The 27,253-nt window shown below is 37.2% G+C and overlaps 1 protein-coding gene across 9 annotated transcripts in view; it reads left to right on the top strand.

Moving 5' to 3' along the window:
- Window positions 1-27,253, top strand: part of PMCA (plasma membrane calcium-transporting ATPase 3) — a 1,183,542-nt gene that overhangs the window by 498,949 nt on the left and 657,340 nt on the right. For all 9 annotated transcript variants that reach the window (XM_090387939.1, XM_090387938.1, XM_090387937.1 and 6 more), the window contains one exon: window positions 12,168-12,303. In XM_090387939.1, coding sequence (XP_090244065.1) covers window positions 12,168-12,303 — 136 coding nt within the window. The remainder of the gene's footprint in view (window positions 1-12,167; window positions 12,304-27,253) is intronic.

Raw genomic sequence — 27,253 nt, 5'->3', positions numbered from 1 at the left:
TGAATTGGAGCAGGGTGACATTAGGGACAAGTTACTACCATGGATAAAGGAATGATTAAGTGGCAGAAGATGGAACGTGGTTATAAATGGGCACTGCTCTTCTTGGGCTAATGTTATTAGGGGAGTTACTCAGGGTTTGGTGCTGCCCCCCCCTTACCGTTTTCAGGATTTATGAATGATATTGCTGAATGCATACCAAGCTTGAAGCATTTTCAGATTATGCAAAGATTGGAAGGATGGTTAATGACAGGAATCAAGCCACTACTTTAGCAAGACCTAGATAAACTAGTCAGATAGTCTGAGAAGTGGAAATTTAGGTTTAACAGTGGTAAATGCACGGTTCTGCTTATGGACAGCAGTAATCCTAGAATAACACACCAATTAGGTGATATTAAGCTTAAGGTGATGGAGAACAAAAGAGATCTACGGTTAATTTTACAGTCCAACAATGAAGTTTTCTGAGCAGTGCAGACAGGCTGCAAGATCAGCTCATGGGGTTCTGTCATTGTTGGGTTCTGTGCAGCAAACGTTCTGCTCATGGGTTCTGTGCAGCAAAAGGATAATCACATCTTTGTTCCTACAGGAATAAAGATATGATTATCCCTTTGTGTAAGGCAGTGGTTAGGCCATATCTTGAGTACTTCATACATGTCTGGTGTCCTTATTTTAAAAAAGATGTGGATCTTTTGCAATGGGTGCAGAGAAGAGTGACTAAATTAGTTAAGAACTTAAAGGAGTACTCTTGCCACAAAAGACTGGTTCTGCAAATTGCAGCACTTTGAAACTAGGCTTTTGCAAGGAGACTTGATTAAAGTGTTTAAGGATTTAAATGAGATTAGATAATAAGACAATAAATAATAATAAGACAAAAAAATAAAGCTTGGCTACAGGATAGATGTATGAAAATTTGCTTTCTGACAGAGAGTAATTGATTATTGGAACAAACTATCACCTGGTGGTGTGAAGTGGATAGTTTAAGTACATTTAAGGAAGAATTGGACATATTAATAGATGGAAATGGGTATTTTTTTTTTTTTTTTGGATGATGCTGTATAAGCTTGCTTCCTTGCGTCATTTGCCACTACTACTACTGCAACTAATAAAATATTCTTCTCTTGTTGTGTCAAAAAAAATCATGTACTTTGATGCAAGTGCATTAAGATATAACTATGTGGTTTACAGCAGGAATTTCAGGTTATCCCTACGTTAGTTTCTAGTTAGTATGTGTGTGTTTCATTTACAAGTTGCACTATTTTAATTGGAAGCTTCTCTGACCATATGTTTCAGACAACATGCTGTTATTGAGTTCCTGATTGTGAAAAATGTTTGACCCAATAAAGATTTCTTGCAACAACTGACATAGACTTTAATAAAATTTGACTAATATAATAATAAAAAAAAGTTCCAGCTGCTTCTTTTACATGACAACTATTTTGCAGATGTGTGGGCAGCTCATTTTACGTTATTGGAGGCATTCTGCCTTGAAAGTTTCTTGGAACCTTATATTTTTAGTTATTTTATTCAAATAATTTTTTAAACTGATATTATTCATTTCATCTTTGTACTTGTGCATTTGTTATCAATTTTGTTATTATTTTTTATTAATCATTATTGATTGGAACTAATAGACTCAGTTTTGATTTTATTTTGCTTTTTATTATTGTACCTATGTTATTTTTTAAAGTTTATGTCAGCTGTTGTATGAAATCATTATCAACCTGATTTCTGTTACTTGAGGTTTTTTTTTTTTTTTTTGTTGTAATAGATTAAAAACATTTTCCTTTCTGAAAAGGGACCACAATCAGTTCAAGCTGGTAATTTTTTTTTTTTTTTTTTTTTTTATGTAAACCCCAAACATGAGAAGTATTAGAACCTATAGTACTTAGTGCCGTGCTTGGGTTGGAGGTTGAGAAGGCGAAATAAGATATTTGTTGACATTGGACTTGAACTTCTGTGTACTGTAATTTTCAGGAAATACGTATGAAGGAAGGTTGTTCCAGAAAACGGCAATTGAATGAATAAACGAGGAAGATGAAAAGTTGGTGCTGCGAGTTTGAAGTCGGACAGTAAATGGATGTTGGCTGGTGGCGGCATGTGTTCGGACTGTTTTGAAAGAGAGAGCGGGAATTATAGAAGCTAATTCAGAAGAACAGTGCCCATGGAAATATTTGTAAAAGATGCAAGCAGCAGAAACAGTATATCTATGACACAGCGAGTAGAGAGACTCTGTTAAAGATGAATCATTAATTAACCTAACTGCCCTCTTCTGAACGGAATCAAGAAGCCTGAGAGAGGTTTTTGGGGCACCACCCCATATGTGGGAACAATATTCCATGGTAGGGCGGATTTGCGCTTTGTAAAGAGTGAACAGCTGTTTGGAAGAAAAGTAATGCTCTTCTGAACGGAATCAAGAAGCCTGAGAGAGGTTTTGGGGGCACCACCCCATATGTGATGAATATATGAACGGATGAGTATATGATGAGAGCCCTGTCAATCAATTCGGCCCTGGAAAGATTGTGCAGGGCTCAAGGGTTAGAATTTTTTTCAGCCTGGTCTGTACTTGTTAACAGGAGAGACTGCTTCTACAGGGATGGGATACACTTAAATAGAAAGGGTGCAAGAATGTTTGCTGATGCTATCGAGGCAATGTTAGGTGGGTCGGAAAACTGCTAGATTGGGGGGATACAAGGACTAATAGATTAACAGTAGCCACTGGCAGAGGTGAAAGTGATTCTTGCACTGCTTCTATTGGAATGAGCCGCAGCCTGGAAAATAAGATGCAGGATATTTCAGAGACTGCTGGGAATCATTGGGGTACAAGAAAACACATGGGTTGTGTTAGGGTAGCTAAGAAAAAGAACAGGTGCATGTATACTTGTGTGTACACCAATGCTAGGAGTTTAGTAAATAAATTTGATGAATTTGAGGTATTGCTCAAAACATCAAAGGCAGATATTGTGGGGATTTCAGAGACGTGGTGTCACACAGATATAAGAAATGCAGAACTGGAATTTGGGGAGTACAATGTCTACAGAAAGGATAGACAGGATAGGAAGGGAGGAGGGGTTATGCTATTAGTTAAAAAACACATAAAATCCAAGGAAGTGAAGCCAGTCGACATCGCTGGACAGTGCAGTGTCGAGTCAGTTTGGTGTGACATAAGCATTGGGAGATCAAAATTGAGAGTAGGAGTGTGCTATAGGCCTAATGACTCTGATGAGTATAATAAGAAACTGTTCGGAGAAATAGAGTGGGCCAGTAAATCAGAGAGTCTTATAATGGGGGATTTTAATTTCCCAGATATTGACTGGAATTTGGGGGCTGGTCACTCACACACTAGCAAGGCTTTTGTGGATTTATTGGATGATTGTTTTCTACATCAGCATGTTCGGGAGGCAACTAGAGGGAGTAATACTCTTGATTTGATTATCAGTAGTGATTCTTCATGCATTAAGAATCTGCAGATAAATGAACCACTTGGTGGCAGTGATCACAGTGTGCTGAAGTGGGAGTTACTCAAAGAGGTAACTACCATTAGGGGTAAAGGGAAGGGGTATTGCTTTCGTAAAGGCGACTACAATGGACTGAGACAGTATTTAAATTCTATACAGTGGGATCAACTGATGATATTGCCAACAGCAAATTCAAAATGGGAAGCATTCAAAGAACTTATCGTGGAAGCTACTAGGCTTTACATAACAACCAACGAAATATTGTTCAAGGTTTAGGCCTAAATGGTTGTCAGATGAACTAATGAGGCATATGGCAGAGAAGAAAAATGCATGGGATACATACAAATTAACACGTGACACGGACGCCTATGATAGATACAAGTTGATCTGTAACCAAGTTACAAAGGAGGTTAGGCAGGCGAAGGCAGATTACGAGAGATCCTTGGCAAGGGATGCGAAGAAAAACAGCAAAGAGTTCTTTACTTATGTAAACTTTAGAAGGAAGGGGATGAATCAGATTGGTCCACTTGAGATCGATGGGTCAACTGTTGATGACCCTGCTCGGGTAGCTAACAAACTAAATGAATATTTTGCATCGACATTCACACATGAGGAGTTATTCAGCGAGGGGAATGCCAGAGGTGTATTCAACTCTAGCAGTAAGCTAGAGAATCTTGTAATAAAAGTGGAGGAGAAATTGTTGAAGATAAACACAAGAAAGGCACCTGGGGTGGATGGGATCTATCCAGTTATATTAAAGGAGGCAGCAAAGAAGGTAAGCAAACTCTTAGCCATAATTATGAGAGCTTCCTTGGACTCAGGGGAGGTACCCATTGACTGGAGATGTGCAAATGTGACCCCAATTCACAAAGGGGGATCAAAGGCTGACACAAGTAATTATAGACCAGTGAGTTTAACTTCTGTTCTCGGAAAATTAATGGAGGCACTGGTGAAAGAAGCACTGCAGGATCATCTAGACAAGACTTCAGTTATAGCTAGGACACAGCATGGTTTTGTTAAGGGGAAGTCTTGCCTGACCAATTTGATTGGATACTATGATGCAGTCACAAAAGAACTGGATGCAGGGAATAACTGTGATATTATATACTTGGATCTTAGAAAGGCTTTTGATACTGTTGCACATGGAAGACTGCTGCACAAATTGGAGCAGTGTGGCATTGGAGGCAAGTTGCTGCTATGGATAAAGGGGTGGTTGAGGGGGAGAAGACAGAGAGTGGTAATCAATGGACACTGCTCATCGTGGACTAATGTTATTAGTGGAGTCCCTCAGGGTTCAGTATTGGGGCCTTTATTGTTTTCTGTATTTATAAATGATATTGATGATGGTATATCAGGCTTAATGTCCAAGTTTGCAGACGATACGAAGGTTGGCAGGGTTGTCAAGGACACTACTGACGCTATGCTGCTGCAACAGGATTTGGAAAGGTTGAGCAGATGGGCTTCGAGGTGGCAAATGAAATTTAACATTGACAAATGTAAAGTACTACATATGGGAAACAGCAACCCCAGAGCAACGTATCAACTCTGTGGTACTACACTGACAGTGGTAGAGAATGAAAGGGACCTGGGGGTGGTGGTGCAGGCAGATATGAAGTTCTCTGAGCAGTGCAGACGAGCTGCAAGAGTAGCTCATGGTGTATTGTCAATGATATATAGGAAATTTTCTAGCAGGGATAAGGAGGTGATTATTCCCTTGTATAAGGCAATGGTCAGGCCACACCTAGAGTACTGTATACAGGCCTGGAGGCCTCATTTCAGGAAGGATGTAGAGCTGCTGGAACGAGTACAGAGAAGGGCAACTAGATTGGTGAATGGGACAAAGGGGTTCTCTTACGAAGAAAGGCTTAAGTTTTGCAAATTACAGTGTCTGGAAACTAGGCACCAGCGGGGTGATCTGATAGAGGTGTATAAAGCCTTGAATGGTTTGAGCATGCTCAATGCTGATGGGATTCTTCCTCTAGCTCAGAAAAATCACCTGAGAGGGCATAAATTCAAATTGAGGAAAGACAGATGTAGGATAGATGTCCGGAAATTTGCCTTTAGCCAGCGGGTGGTTGGTGGGTGGAACAGACTTCCATCCCTTGTCGTGGAAGTTGATAGCCTAAATAAGTTTAAGGCTCAGCTGGACAGGTATTTCGAACGAACAGAGGGGTGAAGTGGAAGTGGTTATTTTTATTTATTTATGTTACTTTTTTTTTTTTTTTTTTTTTTTTTTTTGGCTGATGCTGCATAAGCTTGCTTTCTTGCATCAAATGCCTCTGCTAATGCTAGATATAAAGAGGTCATAATCCCACTGTATAAGGCAATTGTAATACTCCATTTGGAATACTGTGTTCAAGTTTGAAGACCTCATTTGAAAAAAGACATCGAGCTTCTTGAAAGGGTTCAAAGACGAGCAACTCTAATGGCGAGATTGGCAGAAGGACGACCGTTCGAGGAAAGATTTCGATTATGTGGGCTATAGGGCTTGGCAAGCAGGCACCTTGGAGGTGACCTGGTTGAGTTTTTATAAGGCTCTGAGAGGGATTAGTAAAATGAATGAAGGTGGCTTTTTTCACTGTTATAAAAAAAGTTAGTTGAGGCTGATAGTTTTGGTAAATTCAAAGATAAATTGGATAGTCACCTATATGAGGAAGGAACAAAATAATTTGTATTTTTTTTATCTACTTTTTTTCTTTTTGCCAATGCAGCAAAGGCCTGTGGTTTCCTTGACGAATACGATAACAATTCCTATTGCTATTATACAAACTGAAGTTCAGAATTCCCCAATCACTTAGCGTCTAGGGTTATAGTTTTTTCGCTCTACCATAAAACTGGCTCTGATTGGACGTATTCATGAAGTCTTCAAGCAACCCAATACATATGGTGTTTCTAAGCTATTTACTTTATGAACCAAAATAGTAAAAAAGCACAAAACTTTAAAATCAGACCAAATTTAATAATGTGAAAACTAAAAGCTTTCAAATTTACGTTATGGTATTATTTTTTATTCTATATGCTAAATTAATTATAAATGATTAAATTAATTACTACCGGCGTATTCAAGCAAAACAACCAAAAATACAAAAAACTTCCCGAGTTGACGAATTAATAGTCTTCGAATATTTATTTCTTCTTTTCCTGATCCAATGGATAAACATTGCAGCTCGGTGTTTACAAATAATAACGAAATGCGTTATGCCAGCCTGATCTTCATTCGAATCAGGGGAGTGCAAAATACCAGTTTATTTAGTTTACCCTCTGCGGTATCATCATTCTTCTCTTTCTTAGTGATTCCTTTCTACTTCTCTCTCTCTCTCTCAGGGTAACTCGGGAATTTTTTTATTTGGCTGGTACAGCATAAGCCTCAGGCTTCCTTGCACCATATAGCTAATAATAATAATAATAATAATAATAGTACATTTAAGGAAGAATTGGACATATTAATAGATGGAAATGGGTATTTTTTTTTTTTTTTTGGATGATGCTGTATAAGCTTGCTTCCTTGCGTCATTTGCCACTACTACTACTGCAACTAATAAAATATTCTTCTCTTGTTGTGTCAAAAAAAATCATGTACTTTGATGCAAGTGCATTAAGATATAACTATGTGGTTTACAGCAGGAATTTCAGGTTATCCCTACGTTAGTTTCTAGTTAGTATGTGTGTGTTTCATTTACAAGTTGCACTATTTTAATTGGAAGCTTCTCTGACCATATGTTTCAGACAACATGCTGTTATTGAGTTCCTGATTGTGAAAAATGTTTGACCCAATAAAGATTTCTTGCAACAACTGACATAGACTTTAATAAAATTTGACTAATATAATAATAAAAAAAGTTCCAGCTGCTTCTTTTACATGACAACTATTTTGCAGATGTGTGGGCAGCTCATTTTACGTTATTGGAGGCATTCTGCCTTGAAAGTTTCTTGGAACCTTATATTTTTAGTTATTTTATTCAAATAATTTTTTAAACTGATATTATTCATTTCATCTTTGTACTTGTGCATTTGTTATCAATTTTGTTATTATTTTTTATTAATCATTATTGATTGGAACTAATAGACTCAGTTTTGATTTTATTTTGCTTTTTATTATTGTACCTATGTTATTTTTTAAAGTTTATGTCAGCTGTTGTATGAAATCATTATCAACCTGATTTCTGTTACTTGAGGTTTTTTTTTTTTTTTTTTTTGTTGTAATAGATTAAAAACATTTTCCTTTCTGAAAAGGGACCACAATCAGTTCAAGCTGGTAATTTTTTTTTTTTTTTTTTTCATGTAAACCCCAAACATGAGAAGTATTAGAACCTATAGTACTTAGTGCCGTGCTTGGGTTGGAGGTTGAGAAGGCGAAATAAGATATTTGTTGACATTGGACTTGAACTTCTGTGTACTGTAATTTTCAGGAAATACGTATGAAGGAAGGTTGTTCCAGAAAACGGCAATTGAATGAATAAACGAGGAAGATGAAAAGTTGGTGCTGCGAGTTTGAAGTCGGACAGTAAATGGATGTTGGCTGGTGGCGGCATGTGTTCGGACTGTTTTGAAAGAGAGAGCGGGAATTATAGAAGCTAATTCAGAAGAACAGTGCCCATGGAAATATTTGTAAAAGATGCAAGCAGCAGAAACAGTATATCTATGACACAGCGAGTAGAGAGACTCTGTTAAAGATGAATCATTAATTAACCTAACTGCCCTCTTCTGAACGGAATCAAGAAGCCTGAGAGAGGTTTTTGGGGCACCACCCCATATGTGGGAACAATATTCCATGGTAGGGCGGATTTGCGATTTGTAAAGAGTGAACAGCTGTTTGGAAGAAAAGTAATGCTCTTCTGAACGGAATCAAGAAGCCTGAGAGAGGTTTTGGGGGCGCCACCCCATATGTGGGAACAATATTCCATAGTAGAGCAGATTTGCGATTTGTAAAGAGTGAACAGCTGTTTGGAAGAAAAGTAACACTAAGAGCGAAAGAGAAAACCAAGTTTTTTAGATGCAGAGGAAGCAATATTTGTAATGTGCTTGTGCCAAGCGAGATTAGAAGTCAGGGTAATCCCCAAAAGAGATATATCATTTTGCCTAGAAATCGGAGTGTCACCATAGGAGCAGAAGAATCCTTTTTGCGAGATATATCTGTGTATTTTTCTGTGACAACTTCAAGGACCAATGTCTTAGCAGGTATGCTAAGACATTGGGCAAGCTAAAAAAAAAAAAAAAAAACAGATGTATGGCTTGGCAATATAAGCAGTGTTGCTTTAATGTGGCAGATATAGCATGGCAGTGCATGGTCTCAATACAGCCATGCATCGTTGACAAAAATTTTATCACTTAGATTTGAAGTTCTACAAATTTAAAACCAAGTTGTGTTATTCCTCCCCCCACTGTTATGGAACATCTGAGGCAACAGAAATGATTCCAGTGGAGAAGTTAAAGCAACTGTGAAAAGATGGAACTTGGTAAGCACAATGAACATCGTGTATGAGTTAGGTTGAATGTACGAGGGGTGATCATTTAAATTTGTGGAAATTCGTATCTAAAATTTGTATCCACAGAAGATACACAGATGATGGATATCTCCTTCTCAAAATACTCTCCCTTGAACGTTACACACTTTTGCCACCGTCTTACCCATGCATTAAATACTTCTTGCAAGCCATTTTTTGAAAGATTGCGAAGTGCTTCTATTGTGGCTGTGTGAGCACCGTTGTTGGATGCGAAATGCTTGCCTTTCAGAGCTTTCTTCAGACGTGGAAACAAAGAAATCACACAGGGCTAAGTCGGGTAAATAAGGGGAGTGGCAGAACCTCAGCACCTATGGCAGTGATCACTGACTGCACAATATTAGCTGTATGGAGCATGATATCCTTGATGAGCAAACGACTTCACACTGGAAAGTTCTTGCTGTTTCTCATGAATGCCGTGGCAAAGTTTGACTCTGTGAACCTCAGATTCATAGTCATTCCGCAAGGGACAAAATATGTAGCAAGAACGCCTTTTATGTCAAGAACCATTTGTTTGTCAGCCGAACAAGAAGCTTGGAATTTCTTAGGTCTTTGTGAATTGGAATGCTTCCATTCACTTAACTGTTGTTTTGTCTCTGGATCATAGTGAAAAATCCAAGTTTCATCACAAGTCATTATTCGATTTAAAAAGTTTTGACCCTGTGTTTCAAAACAATCAAGCATTTCTTTGCACAAGTCTACTGTTTGCTGTTTTTGTTCTGGAGTCAAATTGTGTGGAATCCAGCGAGCACAGATTTACGACATTTTCAGGTGGTCTTTCACAATATTGTGTGAGCACTATCATATGAAATGGACATTCTAACAGCTAATTCATAAAGTGTAATTTGCTTGTCTTTGTCCAAGATTTCCTGGGCTTTTGTGATTTGCTCAGGAGTTGTTGAGGAGGAAGGCTGACCAGGTCTTGGATCATCTGCAACAGACTCACAGCCTTCACTGAATCACTTGTGCCATTTAAATATGGCCATCCTACCAAGACACTCAATACCATACAGTTCATTCATCTTTTTTAATGGTTTCTGATGTGTTTAAGCCCCATCTGACACAATAATGAATCACATATCACTGTTTAATCTGTATGTCCAATATGATACTTGCTTCAAATCGATCATCAGTGACACACGGCTAACAAAACTCTCTCCATGCAACACTAGCTCGATAAGTACTGCCATGCGCACACAGAGTCTGCCCAAGAGCGATCAGGGAAAGTTTGTGCGGTAAACATAAAATCTTGCACCAGTCTGCGAATTAAATGATACCCCTCGTATGTAAAAAAATTATACTTTCAAATTAAAGACATTTTATGTACAAGTACATTTTTCTCTTTTTGATTTATTTCTATTCTTTCAAAAGATATGCGGTAAGTGCACAACTTTTTGAAAGAATAAGAGTATTACTCAGTATTACTCTTCATTTTGCTATCATATTTACACTGATAGCTACTGAAAAGGGACTTAAATTAAGTTCCATAACTTAATGGATTTATTAAAATTTAGAAAATGAATATCATTTTCTAAATTTTAATAAATTGATCTTAGCCCACAATTCAGAGAAGTTCTGTTGTCTATTTCACTTATTTTTGGGTTTAAGCTGTTTGTCTTCTTTACATTCTTTTGTAAAATTTTGGCTGAAATTTTTGAATTTGATGTTTAAAATTGGACTAATAAACTAATTCCAAGATTCATATCAGAAGTTCTCTGATGATGTTCTTTGTTTAGTCTAAAACCGTCATCAGTGTACTTCTAAATATGAATGTAAACTATTATTATTGGGGCGCCTCCATAGCCAGGTGGGAAGGAGCAGCAGTGCGTAGCACACGCTTCTTGATTAGACCGGGGTTCGAGCCCCTCACCACCAAATACGGAGGATGCGGAAAGGTCAGGAAATGACCACCGCATATCCCGGAGAAATATGGCCTTAGTTGCTAATGCTCCTAAAAACCAAATAACAAACAAACATATTATTATTGTGGGGGGGGAGAGAAACAATTGTGTTATGTGGCATTCACTCTTCGGTATGTGCATTTCACTTTATAGTGCAACTACAAGAGTAATTATGTCAGCTCTCCCCATGCTACAACCATTGTGTGTGGCATGTCTCCTCTCCCCAATGAAATTGTGTTTGTTTCAGAAGTATTCCAATAATGTTTTTAGACTAGGACAGGAATCAATGGCAATTTTTTTTCTCAATGGGAAACTTGGTTCCCATTGAGAGAAAAAAAAAAAAAAAGGGCAAAATTTTAATTTAGAAATTGTATAATCAGTATGACAATGCATAGTCTAAATTTGCCATTATATACAAAAATTTCAGCCCAGATATTTACAAAAATGTTCCAGAAGACATATAGCCCAAACCGAAAAATAAGCCATATAAACCTTGACATCTTTTAATTGAAACATTGTATAGAACTATGTATGTGCTCTCTTGCTAATCCTTGCCATTTGGACTTGGGGGGGGGGGGAATAATTTATCTGCTGACTGCTTGTTTGGTTTATATATTTAGTAAACAGAATTCATTGATCTTTGCTTAGTCATGGAATGTGTTTATTAATCTGAAAAAGCTGGTTTGTTGTTTTATTTGGAAATCTGTGATATATGGAAGTCTGGAAGGAGCTGCATACATGTATGAGCCCTCATGAATATTAAAGTGAACAGCGACCTTTTAATGCATGTGGAAGGGCAACAAACTGGATACCAAAACCATTCCATCCTTGAGGATGGCATTTTCTTGTTTGCATCCAGATGGTTAAATGTCTTGACATGCCCCTTTCCTTGGGTGACCTGGGTCTTTAATTTTCTCTATCTCGACACTCCTAGATACATCTGAGCTCATTTTACCTTTCTCGATGTGATTTTTCACCTAAAAAATTCATTCAAGATACAAAGAATGCATAACAGCTGTGAATCATAATTTTCTTTGCCATTTTTAAAGAAAAGTTAAACAGTGAAATATGGAAAGAAAGTATGGGAACATAGAAAACATTGAGCAAGTAATGCAGATTCATTTGCAAGATTGGAATAGTTATTTTTCTGCTTGCTGTCTGCTGAACAGGTTATCAACTCTTTGGGTATTCTTTAGTAAAAAGAACAGCCTATATAATTGTCCTGTATATTTGTATTGCTGAATTTTAATTAACATCAATAATTATATGATATATTTAACATTTTACTTTGATTCCCCCCCCCCCATTTTTAGAAAATGATGAAGGATAATAACTTAGTCCGCCATTTAGATGCCTGTGAAACAATGGGTAATGCAACAGCTATCTGTTCAGATAAAACAGGAACATTGACGACAAATCGTATGACAGTAGTGCAGAGCCATCTTTGTGGTAAGGATGGATATCAGTTTACTTTTTTATTTATTTATTTATTTTTTTTGAAATATTTTAGAGATGTGCTACACCTTAAAGATATTTGGTTCCTTCAATGTGGAAGCTCTTTATTGCATACTAATAAGAGTAAATGTACCGTACAATATATACCCTTCATGGATGGCAACGGCCAAGCCATTCACAAAAAATGAATAAAATAAAAATGCAATAATAAATTAATATTTACAAAGGACACAGTGCTTAACAGACAACATTCTTAGTCTGAGACAGATTCTGAGTCTCTCTAATGTCAGGGTAGAGTGGGAAAGGCAAATGAATGTTCTGTCCTTTGTAAATATTAATTAATATTGTGTTTTTATTTTACTGATTTTTTTTGTGAATGCCTTGGCCATTGCCTTCCATGAAGGGTATATTGTACAGTCTATTTACTCTTATTGAAATGTAAACTAGAAACAGATAGTCCTTGTCTTTAAAGATTTAATTATATATGTAATTTTGTTTTTTGGCAACTGTGGCTAAATATTATAAACATTGCTTTATTTTTCATTAACCTGACTGCAGTATCACCTTGTCCAGTAAACCCATCAAAATCTCAAAAAGTTGATGCCATTGCTATGAATTATGTAAAATGGTTTCTTATATTGATTATTAATATGACAACTCATGTTAAATGTAATTTTGATTTTTGATTTTTGATTGCTTGCTTAAATGAGGAACTTGAAAACAAAAGTAACTAATAGTTAAATATTTACAGTTTTTTTTTTTTTTTTTTTTTTTTTTTTAAATTTTCTGCAGAATTAATAAAGGTTTTTTTGCTGGAAATTACAGTTGTAAAGAACACATTTTTTTACATTTAATTTTTGTTAAGTTATATTTAATGTAGCTTTTTATTTATTAATGTAAACATTTGTATGTTTGCATTAATATTAAAAATAAATTAATAATAATAATGAAATGATACAAGCAAAGCATTGGTATGTATATGTTATATTCATAACATGAAAAAATTGCTGTCATGGCATGTTGGCTGCAGGCTTTTATAATAATTTAAATTGAATATCAGTTTATTGTTGGTAAGAGAAATGTTATAACAACAAATTCAAATTTATAAACCCCATACAGGCAACTCTCGGTTTACAAACAAGTTCCGTTCCAAAATGTTTACGTTATGTATCAGGTGGTAGATGACTTTCATCAACCGGTGAAATACCACCACTTTGCTTATTGGAGGCTTGAAGTGGTGAAACCCATGTTTAGTCTCTAGAGCAAAGTTTCCGGCATCCCCCTCTCCCCATACTTCTCCTTCAACCCATGCACAGTACTAAGTACTATAGGTTTTGATACCTTTCGTGTTTGGGGTTCTCATAAAAAAATAAATAAATAAATACTTGTTAATTTAAATTAACAAAATAGAAATAAATAAAATGAATACTAACATAATATATTCAGATAAAGCAACATAATATATGTACTGTACATACATATGTATTCAACTTTTACTTGTCAATATCTTCATCAGACTTCAACATTCTACGTGGTGTGGCATGTAAACCAACGTTTTTTTTACTGGCTAGATTATTTTTATTAACCAAGAACAGTTCAGTATAATTATCATATAATAATTTTTTGATAATTATTGTAATAAATACATTATTTATTTATTTATTTATGTAAATCTTACAGTTATGTTCACTATACGTTTGGCATTTCTTTTTATAAGGAACTCTATCTATTGGTGACTTTAAGAAATTTTGAATGAATTGTTGACATTTGTTATAGCGGATGTTCATAAACCGAGAGTTGCCTGTATTGCTAAGACTAGAGGAGTTTACATCACCATTAGAAAAAAATTTCACTAACATTACATAAAAAAGAGAATTTAACTAATTTGATACAGGTTAAACAGTTTACATTATTTGACAAAATCAATTGCAGTATACTAGTTCAGCAACAGTACAGAGAAACACTTGAGGGAAAGAAAACAGCAGATGTTATCAGCAGATATATGACTAATGAGAAAGCTCATATTGGTGATTTCTTTCTTTCTTGTATTTTTTATTATCCAAAAATAAAACTAGATCAATTTAGAAGATTAACAATTGTTAATGGAGGGATAGGGGAATACCCAATCTAGAAATATGTTAGCTGTTAGGCAAGTAAGGTTACTGTTGGATTTGTCTAAGTGGAAAGTACTATCCAACCTTTTCTCAAACCAAGAGTATGTTATAACATACTCTTGATTTGAATCAAGAGTATGGCTATATCTTAGACCAGCCGACCGGGCTAGCCGAGTGGGTAAAGTACCTGCCCGGCAACCCAAAGGTCGCGGGTTCGATTCCTGCCTCGGGCTTGGATCAAAGTACTGCAAAAAAAAACCTTGGGAGGTGCAATATGGCCACAGAAGCCGATGCGCCAACAACTACCAAATCAAAAAAAAAAAAAAAATATATCTTAGACCATTTTGGTCAAAGTACAAAGAAGTTGTATCTGAATTAATTTAAGTGTGGACAGGTTTAGATTACAGTACATTATGGGGGGACCACGTTTCAGGTGGCGCCTCCGTAGCCAGGTTGGCAGGAGCAGCAGTGCATAGCACACACTTCTTGATTAGACTGGGGTTCGAGCCCGTGACCGCCAAATACGGAGGATGCGGTAAGGTCAGGGAATGACCGCTGCATATCCCCCGAGCAATATGGCCTTAGTTGCTAATGCTCCTAAAAATCAAATAACAAACAACAACAAATAACAACATTTCACGTTGACCCACCTCAACATTAGTTATTCAACTGTTAAGAAGTTCTCCTAAGATTAGACTTTGCTGCTACTGACCAGATTTCAGCACCATACCCACACAGTTTTTATTAATTTAATTTTTAACTGGTTAATACAAACTGAAAATGGCTGTTTGGAATCATAGTAGACACCTAGGCCCTTCTGAAAATCAACTGATTGTACAGTCAGAGCATGGATAACATTCTTTTCTTGGTTATGATATTGTGACTAGATTCCAGACCCAAATCCCCTAATGAGGAGAATTATTAGACCAAGCTTCTTCTGACCACAAAATATTGTCCAGCTGTTTGTGTCATCAGCATATATGTTATAGGAATTTTAAGTAGGAGTAGAGGATTTAATGCAAAAAAAAGGGGAGAGAAAGAGAGATGAATAAGTACTGGTAGTCCTTATACCAGTTCATCTTTAGAGATATCCGTGACCTAATGTTCTGAAGGTACATTTTATCCTTCCGTTTTAGAATTAGAATTTCATTTTAAAGTGAAGCATGAATAAATTCCAAAGCTTCTTCAGAATTGAAATAGAAATGCTGAAGGAGGAGTGTTAAGATGGAATGAGGAACTGAGGTACTGAGAAAGCCAAGTAAACTAAATATAGACAACACGAATTATCACCAAACTCAAGATTGTAGATAACGAAAAAGATTTGGTAGTAAATAATCTGATGTGAAGCTTTCTGAAAGTGAAGACAGGCTGCTAGCACAACTCATGGGGTTTTATTAATGATATAAATGAACTAGAGGTAATTATGTTATTATATAAAGAAATGGTTAGGAAATTATTTTAATTTTATTTTATTTATTTACTTTTTTGACATGCTACATTAGCTTGCTTTATCATTTTGCCAATACTAATGCTATAATCCACACACCTTTTATTCTTAGTGGTTTAAGCATGGTCAGTTAGTTCAGACATTGTTTAGTCTGAACTATGCTTGAAATGGAAAATCAGCAGCGTTGCAATGTACATGTAAATGGAACAGAAACTGAACTCCAGTTTTTGTCCCATTTAATGATTGAACCAGTTCTGACCAAAATCAGCAATACTCGTAATAGGGATTATAGGAATAAATATTTAAATTTTCAAATGATTACAATATCTCAATGAAATACTTTTATCTCAATGAAAAATGTTTACGTTGTTGTCTGTTAACATTTGTATCAACCTCACCCACTGCTTGAATACAGCTGCTGACTCTGGCATACATTCAGTCAAAGAGGTATTGAATGTCATCTTGCAGTATGCCATTTCAGGCCTGGTCTACTTGAGCTCTCAGTTGGGGGAACAAAAGTGCAGGTGTTGAATTTGACTTCAGGTATCTTCCAAACATTTCTCTGATGTGTTCTGTTGGAGATGGATCTAGTGATCATGCAGACTTATTGGTGAACATTCATATCTTGAAGCTTGTCTCTTCCTTACACAGCCTACTCTCTCTCTCTCTTTACCCCCTCCCCATTTGTCCATCACTCATATGAATGCCAAAAACAGTAAACACTGCTGAACACCATTCCAATTAACCCATGCTTGACACCACTGAAGATGTTCACAACAGTGAAAATCTTCAGTGGCATTCACAACACTGAGAGGCAACCAGTTTAGTGGGATGAAGATTGTAGTCCTGCTTCCAGCAAAAATTAAAAACTGTGCAGATGGTCACATGCAACACAAAAACAACACTAATAATCTGTGCAGAAGTGGCTGATTCTGCCATTCCTTAATGCTTCTGGAACTTCCTGTGCTTGGAGTGGTGGTAGTAGTAGTAGTAGTAGTGGCATGTGATGCAAGAAAGCAAGTGTAATGGCTTATGCAGCAACAGCCAAAAAAAAAAAAAAAAAAAAAAAATCACACCATTCCCTCCAAATGTCTGTCCAGTTCCTCCTTAAATTTATTTAACCTATCAACTTCCACAATGACAGATGGAAGTTTGTTCCATCAATTAACCACCTGCTGGCTAAAGGCAAATTTCTGCACATCTATTCTACATCTGTCTTTTCTTAATTTGAATTTATGCCCCCTTAAGTTCGTAATCTGAACAAGTGGAAGGATCCCATCAGAATTCAGCGTGCTCAACCCATTCAAGGCCTGATACACCTCAATCAGATCACCGCGCAGGTGCCTAGTCTCCAGCCACTGCAATTTGCAGAACTTAAGCCTCTCTTGGTAAGAGGATCCCTTCATTCCCCTCACCAATCTTGTTGCCCTTCTCTGTACACGCTCAAGCAAATCTACATCCTTCCTAAATTGAGGCCTCCAGACCTGTAAGCAGTACTCAAGGCGCGGCCTAACCATTGCCTTATACAGAGGGACAATCACCTCCTTCTCCGTGCTAGCAAAATGCCTATATATCATTGACAAAACCCCATGACCTGCCCTGGCAGCCTGTCTGCATTGCTCAGAAAACTTTATATCTGACTGCACAATTACTCCCAGGTCTTTTTTATTTTCTACCACCTTAAGTGTAGTACCACACAGTTGGTACATTACTTCTACCTATATGCAGTACTTTGCATTTGTCAAGGTTAAACTTCAGTTGCCACTTCTTAGCCCATCTGCCCAAATTACCTAGATCCTGTTGCAGGAGCACACTGCCATTACTGTCATTAACAACCCTGCCAACCTTTGTATCATCTGCAAACTTCGACACTAAGCCTGATATACCTTCATCAATATCATTGATAAATATACAAAAAAACAGAGGACCCAACACCGAACCCTGTGGGACTCCACTGATAACACTAGTCCATGAAGAGCAGCAGCACCCATTAATTACCACACTCTGTCTTCTCCCATTCAACCATCCTTTTATCCATTGTAGCAACTTATCCTTAATACCGTTCTGCTCCAATTTGTACAATAGTCTTCCATGCGTAAGTGTCAAAAGCTTTCCTGAAATCCAAATATATGATATGAAAATTATTTTTCGCATCCAGTTCCTTTGTAACCACATCATAATATCCTATCAAATTTGTCAGACAAGACGTTTCCTTAACAAACCCATGCTGTGTCTGAATTATTGCTGCAGTCTTGTCTAGATGATCCTGCAATGCATCTTTAACCAGTGACTCCATTATTTTACCCGGAACAGAAGTTAAACTAACTGGTCTGTAATTACTCGTGTCACCCTTCGATCCCCCTTTGTGAATTGTGGATACATTTGCACATCTCCAGTCCGTGGGGACCTCCCCTGAGTCCAAGGATGCTCTCATAATTATGGCTAAGGGTTTGCTTAGTTGCTTTGCCGCCTCCTTTAATATAACTGGATAGATCCCATCCACCCCAGCTGCCTTTCTTATGTTTAACTTCAACAATTTCTCGTCCACTTTGCCATGTGTGCCTTCCTCTTCCCATTGTATTCAGTTTTGATGAACTCTTACTACTTACTTACTTACTAATCCAACTTGTTGACAATATCACAGAACAACATTGTGCCCTCTCGTAGGCTGACTATCTGTCTTCTGTCTCAAAGTCCATCATTTGGAGATATGGCACAAATTGTCTTCTTCCCTGTGTTGTTCTAGGAATGCAATAAATTTTAATTGAAAGCTTTCAGAAAATCTTTAATTTTTTACCAATAATTTCAGCTATAGAGTTTATTCATGAACAATGTTATATCTCTTCTAATACTGAATAAAATTCTGGAAAATTTTATTAATTTATACCCGTATCCAGAGTTGAATCATTCTTTTGTGGTTTCTAATCCTTTTTTTATTGTGTGGTAACTTATTTATTTTTATTTTTTATCTTATCTTCTGAAGCTGCCCAAATATCTGCTTTATCAGTTTAGCCTAGGTTGAGCAAAAATTCTCCAGTTAATTCACAATTTGAAAGTTATATGTTGGTGAAATAGGTAGTTTTTTTTTTATTATTAGAAAACCCATTTTGCTATGCAGGCCATTTGCTTATTTTTATTTATTTATTTAATCTTTATGAAAACCTCAAGGATAAAAGGTATTGGAACCTATGGAAATTTAGTACTGTGCATGAGTTGAAGGTTGAGAAGATACTTGTTAACATTAGATTTGAGTTTCTGTAGATTGTAATTTTCAGGAAATACATATGAAGGGAGGTTGTTCCAGAAAACAGAAGTTGAAGGAATAAGTGAGGAAGAAAAGTTGATTTTGTGAGGTTTAAAGTTGGACAGTAAAAGGATGCTAACTGGTTGCAGCACATGTTCACAGCGTTTTGGAAGGGATAGCAGGAATTAAACAAGATAGTTCAGAAGAACAATTTCATTGGAAGAATCTGTGGAAAAGGTATGCAGCGGAAAAGAATGTCTATGAGAAAGAGAGTAGAGAGACTTTGTTAGAGATGGCCATTAATTAACATAACTGCCCGCTTTTGAATGGAGTCTGAAAGCCTGCGAGAGGATTTAGGGCCACCGCCTCAGATGTGGGAAATATATTCAATGGTAAGGTGGATTTGTGTACAGATTGAGTAGCTGTTTGGAAGAAAAGTGATGCTAAGAACAAAAGAGAAAAGCCAGTTTTTTTATATGGAACTGAGACCACGTATATTTGCGAAATAAATGAGGAAGTGTTTCGGAGGTATAGATCTTTTCACAGATAAGTTTATTCTATTAGTTTGACTATTTATGGTATATTCAGTAATAAGGAAAGTTGGAGACATGTTGTATGAAGTAATGAAATATTTAGATTAGGTGTACACATGGCAAGAATATATCTAGCTCCCCACTTACACACTACTTGGACTCCCTCCAGTCACTGTCTGGCAGATTAGAGGCAGGTGAGATTATACACTAATTGATCCAGAAACCTCATAGTGTTACCAGTGGGTTCAGTCCAGTGGACTATCTAGCAGCCAGCCTGAGAATGCCATTTTAGAGCTGTATCCTCAAAATCTAAGGAAGATTGGATCCCTTCATGATGCCCATCATAAATTCAAATGCCATAAATCATACAGCGTGACAAAAAAGATGGGGAGGTGGTGTTTGCTGGTGCTTTGTTCTCTGGAGGTTATATATAGGCTCCACCACTTCAAGCTTCCAATAAGAAAAGTGGTGGTATTGCACTGGTTGATGAGAGTCATCTACCGCCCAGTATTTCCTGGTAACACAGAGTGGTGTTATTCCTCTGTGTGCTGTTTGCACCACGCTTCAACTTCTGCTTACGTTGTTTTGCACCTATGTGGCCTCCTCCAGTGTACTAAGTATTGTATTTGGGGACTTGCACATGGGGTTATGAACAGTCTCACTCTGAAGGCACAAACAGAGGATTTGGTTGTTGCAGAACGACTGGACTTCACTGAAATTTGGTCTACTTTGTGCATTATTCCATCAGCGTTTTAGACTTCCAGGTAGCTTGTTATACCTGATAGAATGTCTGTAAGAGCCTCAAGGACTTATATGTAACTTAATAACTGTAACTGACTGTGTCTGCAATTTGTTTTCCAATGGTGTTTCTGATAGTTTGACACTGTGTAAATTTTTAAAATATGCTAATAATAAACTTCCTCTTTCATCAGCAATAAAGATAGTGCTCTTACATTACTCTGTTTGCCTGAGTAACTTCTAATACTACCTGGATTGTGACCACACAATCTGAGACTGAAGATTGGTGCTATTGTAATGTTGTTGCAGAATATGAACAACACTTCTGGACTCTGCAATTTTTTTGTGTTGGCTACCTGGGGGCAATACTGGTTCTGTTTTGTCTATACCTTGTATTCATTGGACAACGGTGGTAACATGCATCTCCCGTTTGTGCTTCAATGCATGCAGTTTCTAATATTGTTGACCTCTGCAATTACTAACTTGTTTAAATTGCATTTCCAGAGTTTCAATATAGTGGATATAATGGTATTTCAGTGAATACTCAGTTGCCTGTGTGTGCAGCTGTGTGTGTCATTGCTGAGGTGTTGGTCACAACAACAAATGAACATTTCCATTAACCATAAACACAATGCTCTTTATGCTGTTATTCTGAAATTCTGTAGATAGGATTGTAATTAATTGCATCATTTTATTTGTGTCATTGTATTTTCACAATTTCATGCTACCATTGCAAGTGGAATGAAGTAACTGCAGAATTAAAGTGTATATTTAACTTAACAGTTCCTAGATCTATCAGCAAAATGTTGGCCCCAAGTGCCAAGCGATACAGACCAAAAGATTTTTCTTAAGTGAAATATAAAGTGATCCTTCCAATGGATCACTTTATGTAAAGTGATTTTGTTTTGTTTCATTTCTAGCCGCTTTCTTATACTCAGTTCATTGTAAGTGGTTTTGTACTTTGCAGATTTTAAGTTATAACCCAGGAAATAAAATCACCATTCTTTTATCAGGATGTTATTCACCTTCTCGCTAACAAACTAATTCTCCAGCTGCTTCGTCACTGGGTGGCACTGCTCCTGCCTCCCTTGTGGCAGGGCTGGAAACCTGAATGGAAAAATAATATTTCAGGACTAAAAGGAGCAACAATGGACTTGACAAACCAGGTTTCACCTGGATCTATGGATCAAACTGATCATAATTAGCAGCAAGATGATCCTAATCCATCTACTGCCAAGAGACAAAAGAAAGATGTGATTGTATTTTTATAATTTTAATTCCCACTCTTTCTTATTTTCCACTCCGAACAGACCAGCCTGTTAGGAAACTTTCTCCCTTTGTGATACGAAGGTGCTTAGAACATATAGCCGGTCCACCGAAAATGGTTCACCGCTTAAAATCTGGTGACCTATTGATAGAAACAACAAATTACTGACATTCAGAGTTTCTTCTTAAAACCACAGGTTTGGCAGGATTCCCATCCAAGTCACTCCACATGCAACTTTAAATACATCAAAAGGGGTTATTGTAGAATGGGACCTCCTAAATAGCTCTGAAGAAGAAATTGTACAAGAGTTATAAAACAATAATGTTATACATGCCAAAAGAATCCTTATTAAAAAGAATGGAAACCTGATACCAACCCGCACTATCATACTTACTTTCAATACTCCTACTCTACTAAAGGCAGTCAAAGCAAGATACCTGAATTGCAGGTAAAGCCATACATCCCCCCCATCCCATAAGATGCTTCAAGTGTCAAAAGTGTGGCCATTCCCAAACAGTATGCAGAGGACAAGCTATTTGTGCCACTTGTGGCTCAAAAGACCATAATGATAAAGAATGCCATACACAGTCTCCTCACGGTCCAAACTGCAAAGGAAACTACCCTGCCTATTCCAGAGACTGCGGTATATGGAAGAGAGAGAGAAGCAAGTTCAGAAATATAAAACCGAACACAAGGTCACATACCAAGAAGCAAAAAAGCAGATACCATTACTCCCAGCAGTAAGAACATAAACAGCAGCTGCAACAGCCGTACAGAAAACAAAAGTAACTGCATCACAAACTGAACTTAACGCTCTTAAACACAGGTACTCACACCCATGCTCATTTACCAACGGGGGACTACCACTGCCATTGATCTCAACATTCATTCCCCAGCTCTCTTACCTATTCTTGATTGGTCAGTTTAAATGATCCCTATAACAGTGATCATTACCCAGTTGTTTGTCACCTATTAACAAATGACATGGTGCAAGCTGTGAGGTAAAAAATGGAAATTTTGCAAAGCAAACTGGGAAAAACACCAGTGTGCTGCTTCTTTAGATGAGAAAATCATAAGACATTCTGATGTCAATAGTGATGTTACATATATCACAAATCAAATGATCGCTGCAGCAAATATTGCAATACCAAAGACAACTAATCAGTACCATGAACATTACAAATAGTGGTGGAATGTAGAATGCTTGGAAGCAAAGAAAGAACTTGGAATCAATTCAGTAAGTTCCCCACCCACAACTAATCTCATAAAATATAAGAAAGGCAGAGCAAAAGTATGTTATATTTGTCGGAAATCTCAGAAAGAGTCCTGGATATCTTTTGCTAGCAAAGTTAATACAAATACTGATACTAGAATTATATGGAATAAAATTAGACAAATGTCAGGCAAATATTCAAGAGTCACTAAACCGATCATAAGCTGGAAAGGTTATGATATAACTGAAGTAGAAAAGATTGCAAACCTACTAGGAGAAACCTTTGAGGAATTGTCAGCAACATCATCATACAGACCAGTCTTCCAAACATATAAAGTTCAAATTGAAAAATACAAAATTAACTTCCATGCAACTCAAGATATTTCATACAACCAACCATTTACCCTAAATGAATTGCATAAAGCCTTATCCAAATCAAAAGAAAGTGCAGCAGGTCCAGATGGAAAGTAAGGTATAGTGAGCTGCAGCCATTATCAATCCACTGCAGGATGGAAGCCTCCTCAAATTCATGTTGAGGGAAATGGACCGTAATCTGCCACGCTGGTCCAGTGTGGGTTGGCAGATCAGCCGTATTTAGCAGTCAGCAGCTTGAGCCCCGGTCTACTCAAATAGTATGTGCTACTGCACTTCCACTTCTGATCACTCGGCTATGGAGGCCCCAAAAGGAGGTCCAGACAGAATCCACTATCAAATGATTGAACATCTCACCGAAAATTCCTTATGCTTGCATTTGCTACTTTATAATAGGGTATACCTTGAGGACACATCCAGGCTCTTGACGGCATTCGGTTGTGCTGGCCTTTCCAAAACCAGGGAAGGTTGTTGTTATTTGGTTTTTAGGAGCATTGGCAACTACGGCCATATTGCTCCGGGGATATGTGGTGGTCATTCCCAGACCTTTCCGCATCCTCTGTATTTGGTGGTCACGGGCTCGAACCCTGGTCTAATCAAGAAGCGTGTGCTACGCAGTGCCGCTCCTGCCCACCTGGCTACGGAGGCACCACCAGGGAAGGACCACTCAAATCCATATAATTATTGCCCTCACTAGCTGTCTTGGCAAAACTTTACAAAAAATGGTGATTGATCAGTTAACATGGTTTCTTGATTTGTACAATCTCCTTAGTCCAAGCCAATTCGGTTTTCGGGAAAACAAATCAACAATAGATATAATGAGAAAAGCCGAAGCAAACATACGCAATTCCTTTCTTTCAAACGAACACCTTGTTATGATATGCCTCAATATTCAAAAGGCTTTCGATACTACCTGGAAATATTGTATGCTACAAGAATTGCTTAAATTAGGACTGCGAGGCCATCTACCGAAGTTCCTTCGTTACTTCATGTCTAAAAGAACTTTCCAAGTCTGCTTCTACCATATTCTGTCTCAAACATACAATCAAGAACAGGTGGTACCCCAAGGCTCATTCCTTAGTGCAGCCCTTTTCACTATCAAAATCAATCCTATCACAGAAGTTATTCCAGAAATAGAAGAAACATATTTATATGCCGCCAACCTCACTATTTCATGTCACTCACAGAATATGCGGACAGTCGAGAGACAGCTTCAATGTACTATAAACAAAAAAGAGTCCTGGTCTGTCTATAATGGATATCGAATCTCAGTACAAAAGACAGCGGCAATACACTTCTGCAGAAAACGAAAAATGCATCCAGACCCAGAACTAAGAATAAGCAATCAACAAATCCCACTCAAACATAGTATCTGACTTCTAGGACTAATCATGGATCACAAATTAAATTTCCTAGAACACAAAATATCTATGCACACTGTGCTTAAACGAACTTAAAATTCTCCAAGCAATCTGCAATGACATGGGTAGCTGATCGTTATTTACTTTTGCATATCTATCGTGCAATGAAAAGATCCAGATTAGATTACGGTTCTCCCATCTACTTTGCAACCAGGAAAAGGGTGTTGAATTCGTTAGATCAAGTTCATCACAGCTCGTTATGTGTTATTTCCGGAGCATTAGCATTAGTAGAGGCATATGATGCAAGAAAGCAAGCTTATACAGCATCAGCCAAAAAAAAAAAAAAAAAAAAAACCCTTCCACTTCACTCCTTTGTTCGTTCGAAATACCTGTCCAGCTGAGCCTTAAATTTATTTAGGCTATCAACTTCCACAACAAGGGGTGGAAGTCTGTTCCACCAACCAACTACCCATTTCGTACCTCACCTGTGTACATTTTATACACAGAGATCCATGAACTCCCACTCAGTCTTCATCGACAAGTTCTTCTTCTGAACTATGTAGCAAAACTTCAAAGCCTTCCTGGACATCCAACTTGACAGTATCTGTATTATCTGAAATTGGAAACCTTATATGCAAATAAACCTAACACATGCAAACCTGCTGGTATCCAACTAAAAGAATAACTTTCACAGCGGAACTTAAGCATTGATAAAATCTACCAAAATACCTCCACATCCCTTCTGCCATGGGAAATCGGTTCAGTCGACTGTGACACGGACCTCACAAAATGGAAACAGAACAATATCCCAAATCAACATATAAAACAGCTATATTCCTCTTATTTAACTATTCTCATCTGTATACTGATGGCTCCAAGACAGATACACGTGTTGGTGCTGCAGTCAGTCAGTCATCTTGCCAAACAGCATAATTTCTCAGTCTCTTCCATTAGAGTGCAGTATTTATAGTGCCAAATATTTTGCAATAAGTCTTGCACTAGATCACATTGCCAAAACTTCACTCATAAAAGTATAATTTTTACAGATTCATTAAGTGCACTTTATGCTTTACAGACAGATGATCATCCATCTCATCCGTATATAAGAAAAATTCTTTCCTGCTTATCACTTCTCTTCTTCCAGTCATATAGCTCCCGAGGAGCTGTTGTCGCCACCAACAAATTCCTCCAACTCCATCAATCATGTGCTATACGAGCAGCATTGCAAAGTGTCATGCCCAGAAGTTCACTAATCCCATCCTTCCACCTAGTTGCAGGTCTTCCTCTGCACCTCTTCCTGTCAGTTTTTCCTTCCATTATGTTCTTCAACAGAAAGTTTCCCTTCTTACTATATGACCAAAAAACTTGAGTTTTCTTTTGTTGATGCTATGAAGAAGAATTCTAGGCCTGCCAATTTTATTCAATACCCACTCATTTGTTCTTCGATCCAAGTAAGAAATACACAGTATTCTCCTGTAACACCACATTTCATATGCCTCAATTTTCTTTCTGTTAACTCTTTTCAGATTCCATCCTTCACATCCATAAGTGGCAACTGGAAAAATTAACGAATCAGTGATTCTCTGTTTCGTCTTTAGGGGCAGATCATGATCTCCATAATTTTATCAGATCAGTGACCAGCATTTTAGCAATTGCCTGTCGTCTCTTTACATCGTTTTTATTTGTTCTTTATCCTAAGTAAACAAATTCATCAACTTCTTCGATATCTTGCCCATTAATCTTCACTTTACTGGAACCGAGATTATCACCAATCACCATAATTTTAGTTTTACACACATTCAGAAACAATCCTTTTTTCTTACTTGCTTCACATACTCTCCTCAGAGTTTCTTTAAAATGATCCTTAGAATTACCAATTAGCACAGTATCATCTGCATAACGATGATTGTTTTTCTTCAGTCATCCAATTTTTATGTCAGTCTCTAAACCTTCCAAAGCTTCACGCATGATATCTTCGGCATAAAGATTAAAAAGGTGAGGTGAGGTGAGGTGACAAAATACAGCCTTGCCTGATACCGTTACCTATTGTAAAAAAAGTCTGTGTTTCCCATGTTTCTCACAGTTCCTTCCTGTTCCTGGTACAGTAGCTTAATCAGCTGAATTATGTGGATTGGGAAACCCATAATAATCATCGTTTCCCATAGTTTCTCAAGTTGAACACAATTAAATGCTTTTGCATAATCTTCATCCCCTTTCATAATTACATTACCTTTCATAATTACTGCTTATCACATTTTAGGACAAAAAAAAAAAAAAAAAACAAAGAGTCAGATTCACTTGGATTCCTGGACATTCTGGGTAATGAATGTGCGGATGAAGCTGCAGAACATCCGTCAAATGAAAATTTTCACCTACATAAAATTCCACACAATGACTAAAAATGTCATTCGAAAGGCCTCTGAAAATATATGGACACAGACCTAGAAATCTCAAACTAACAACAAATTCCAAATGAAACAGCAAAATCTTGGAAATTAAGCTTTCAGTCAAACCGACACGAAGAGATGATCCTCACCTGACTTTGCATCGGTCACACACATTTAACACACTCCTACCTCCTAATGAAAGACGATCCTCTATAATGCCCACTTTGTCTGACCATACCAACAAAGAAGCATGTCATCGTAGAATATC

This window comes from Mastigoproctus giganteus, chromosome 13, assembly GCF_048544385.1.
Source record: "Mastigoproctus giganteus isolate SK-2022 chromosome 13, ASM4854438v1, whole genome shotgun sequence".
NCBI classification, from domain to species: domain Eukaryota; kingdom Metazoa; phylum Arthropoda; class Arachnida; order Uropygi; family Thelyphonidae; genus Mastigoproctus; species Mastigoproctus giganteus.
The sequence above is the reverse complement of the archived record's forward strand: the minus strand, read 5'-3'. Positions and strand labels throughout refer to the sequence as shown.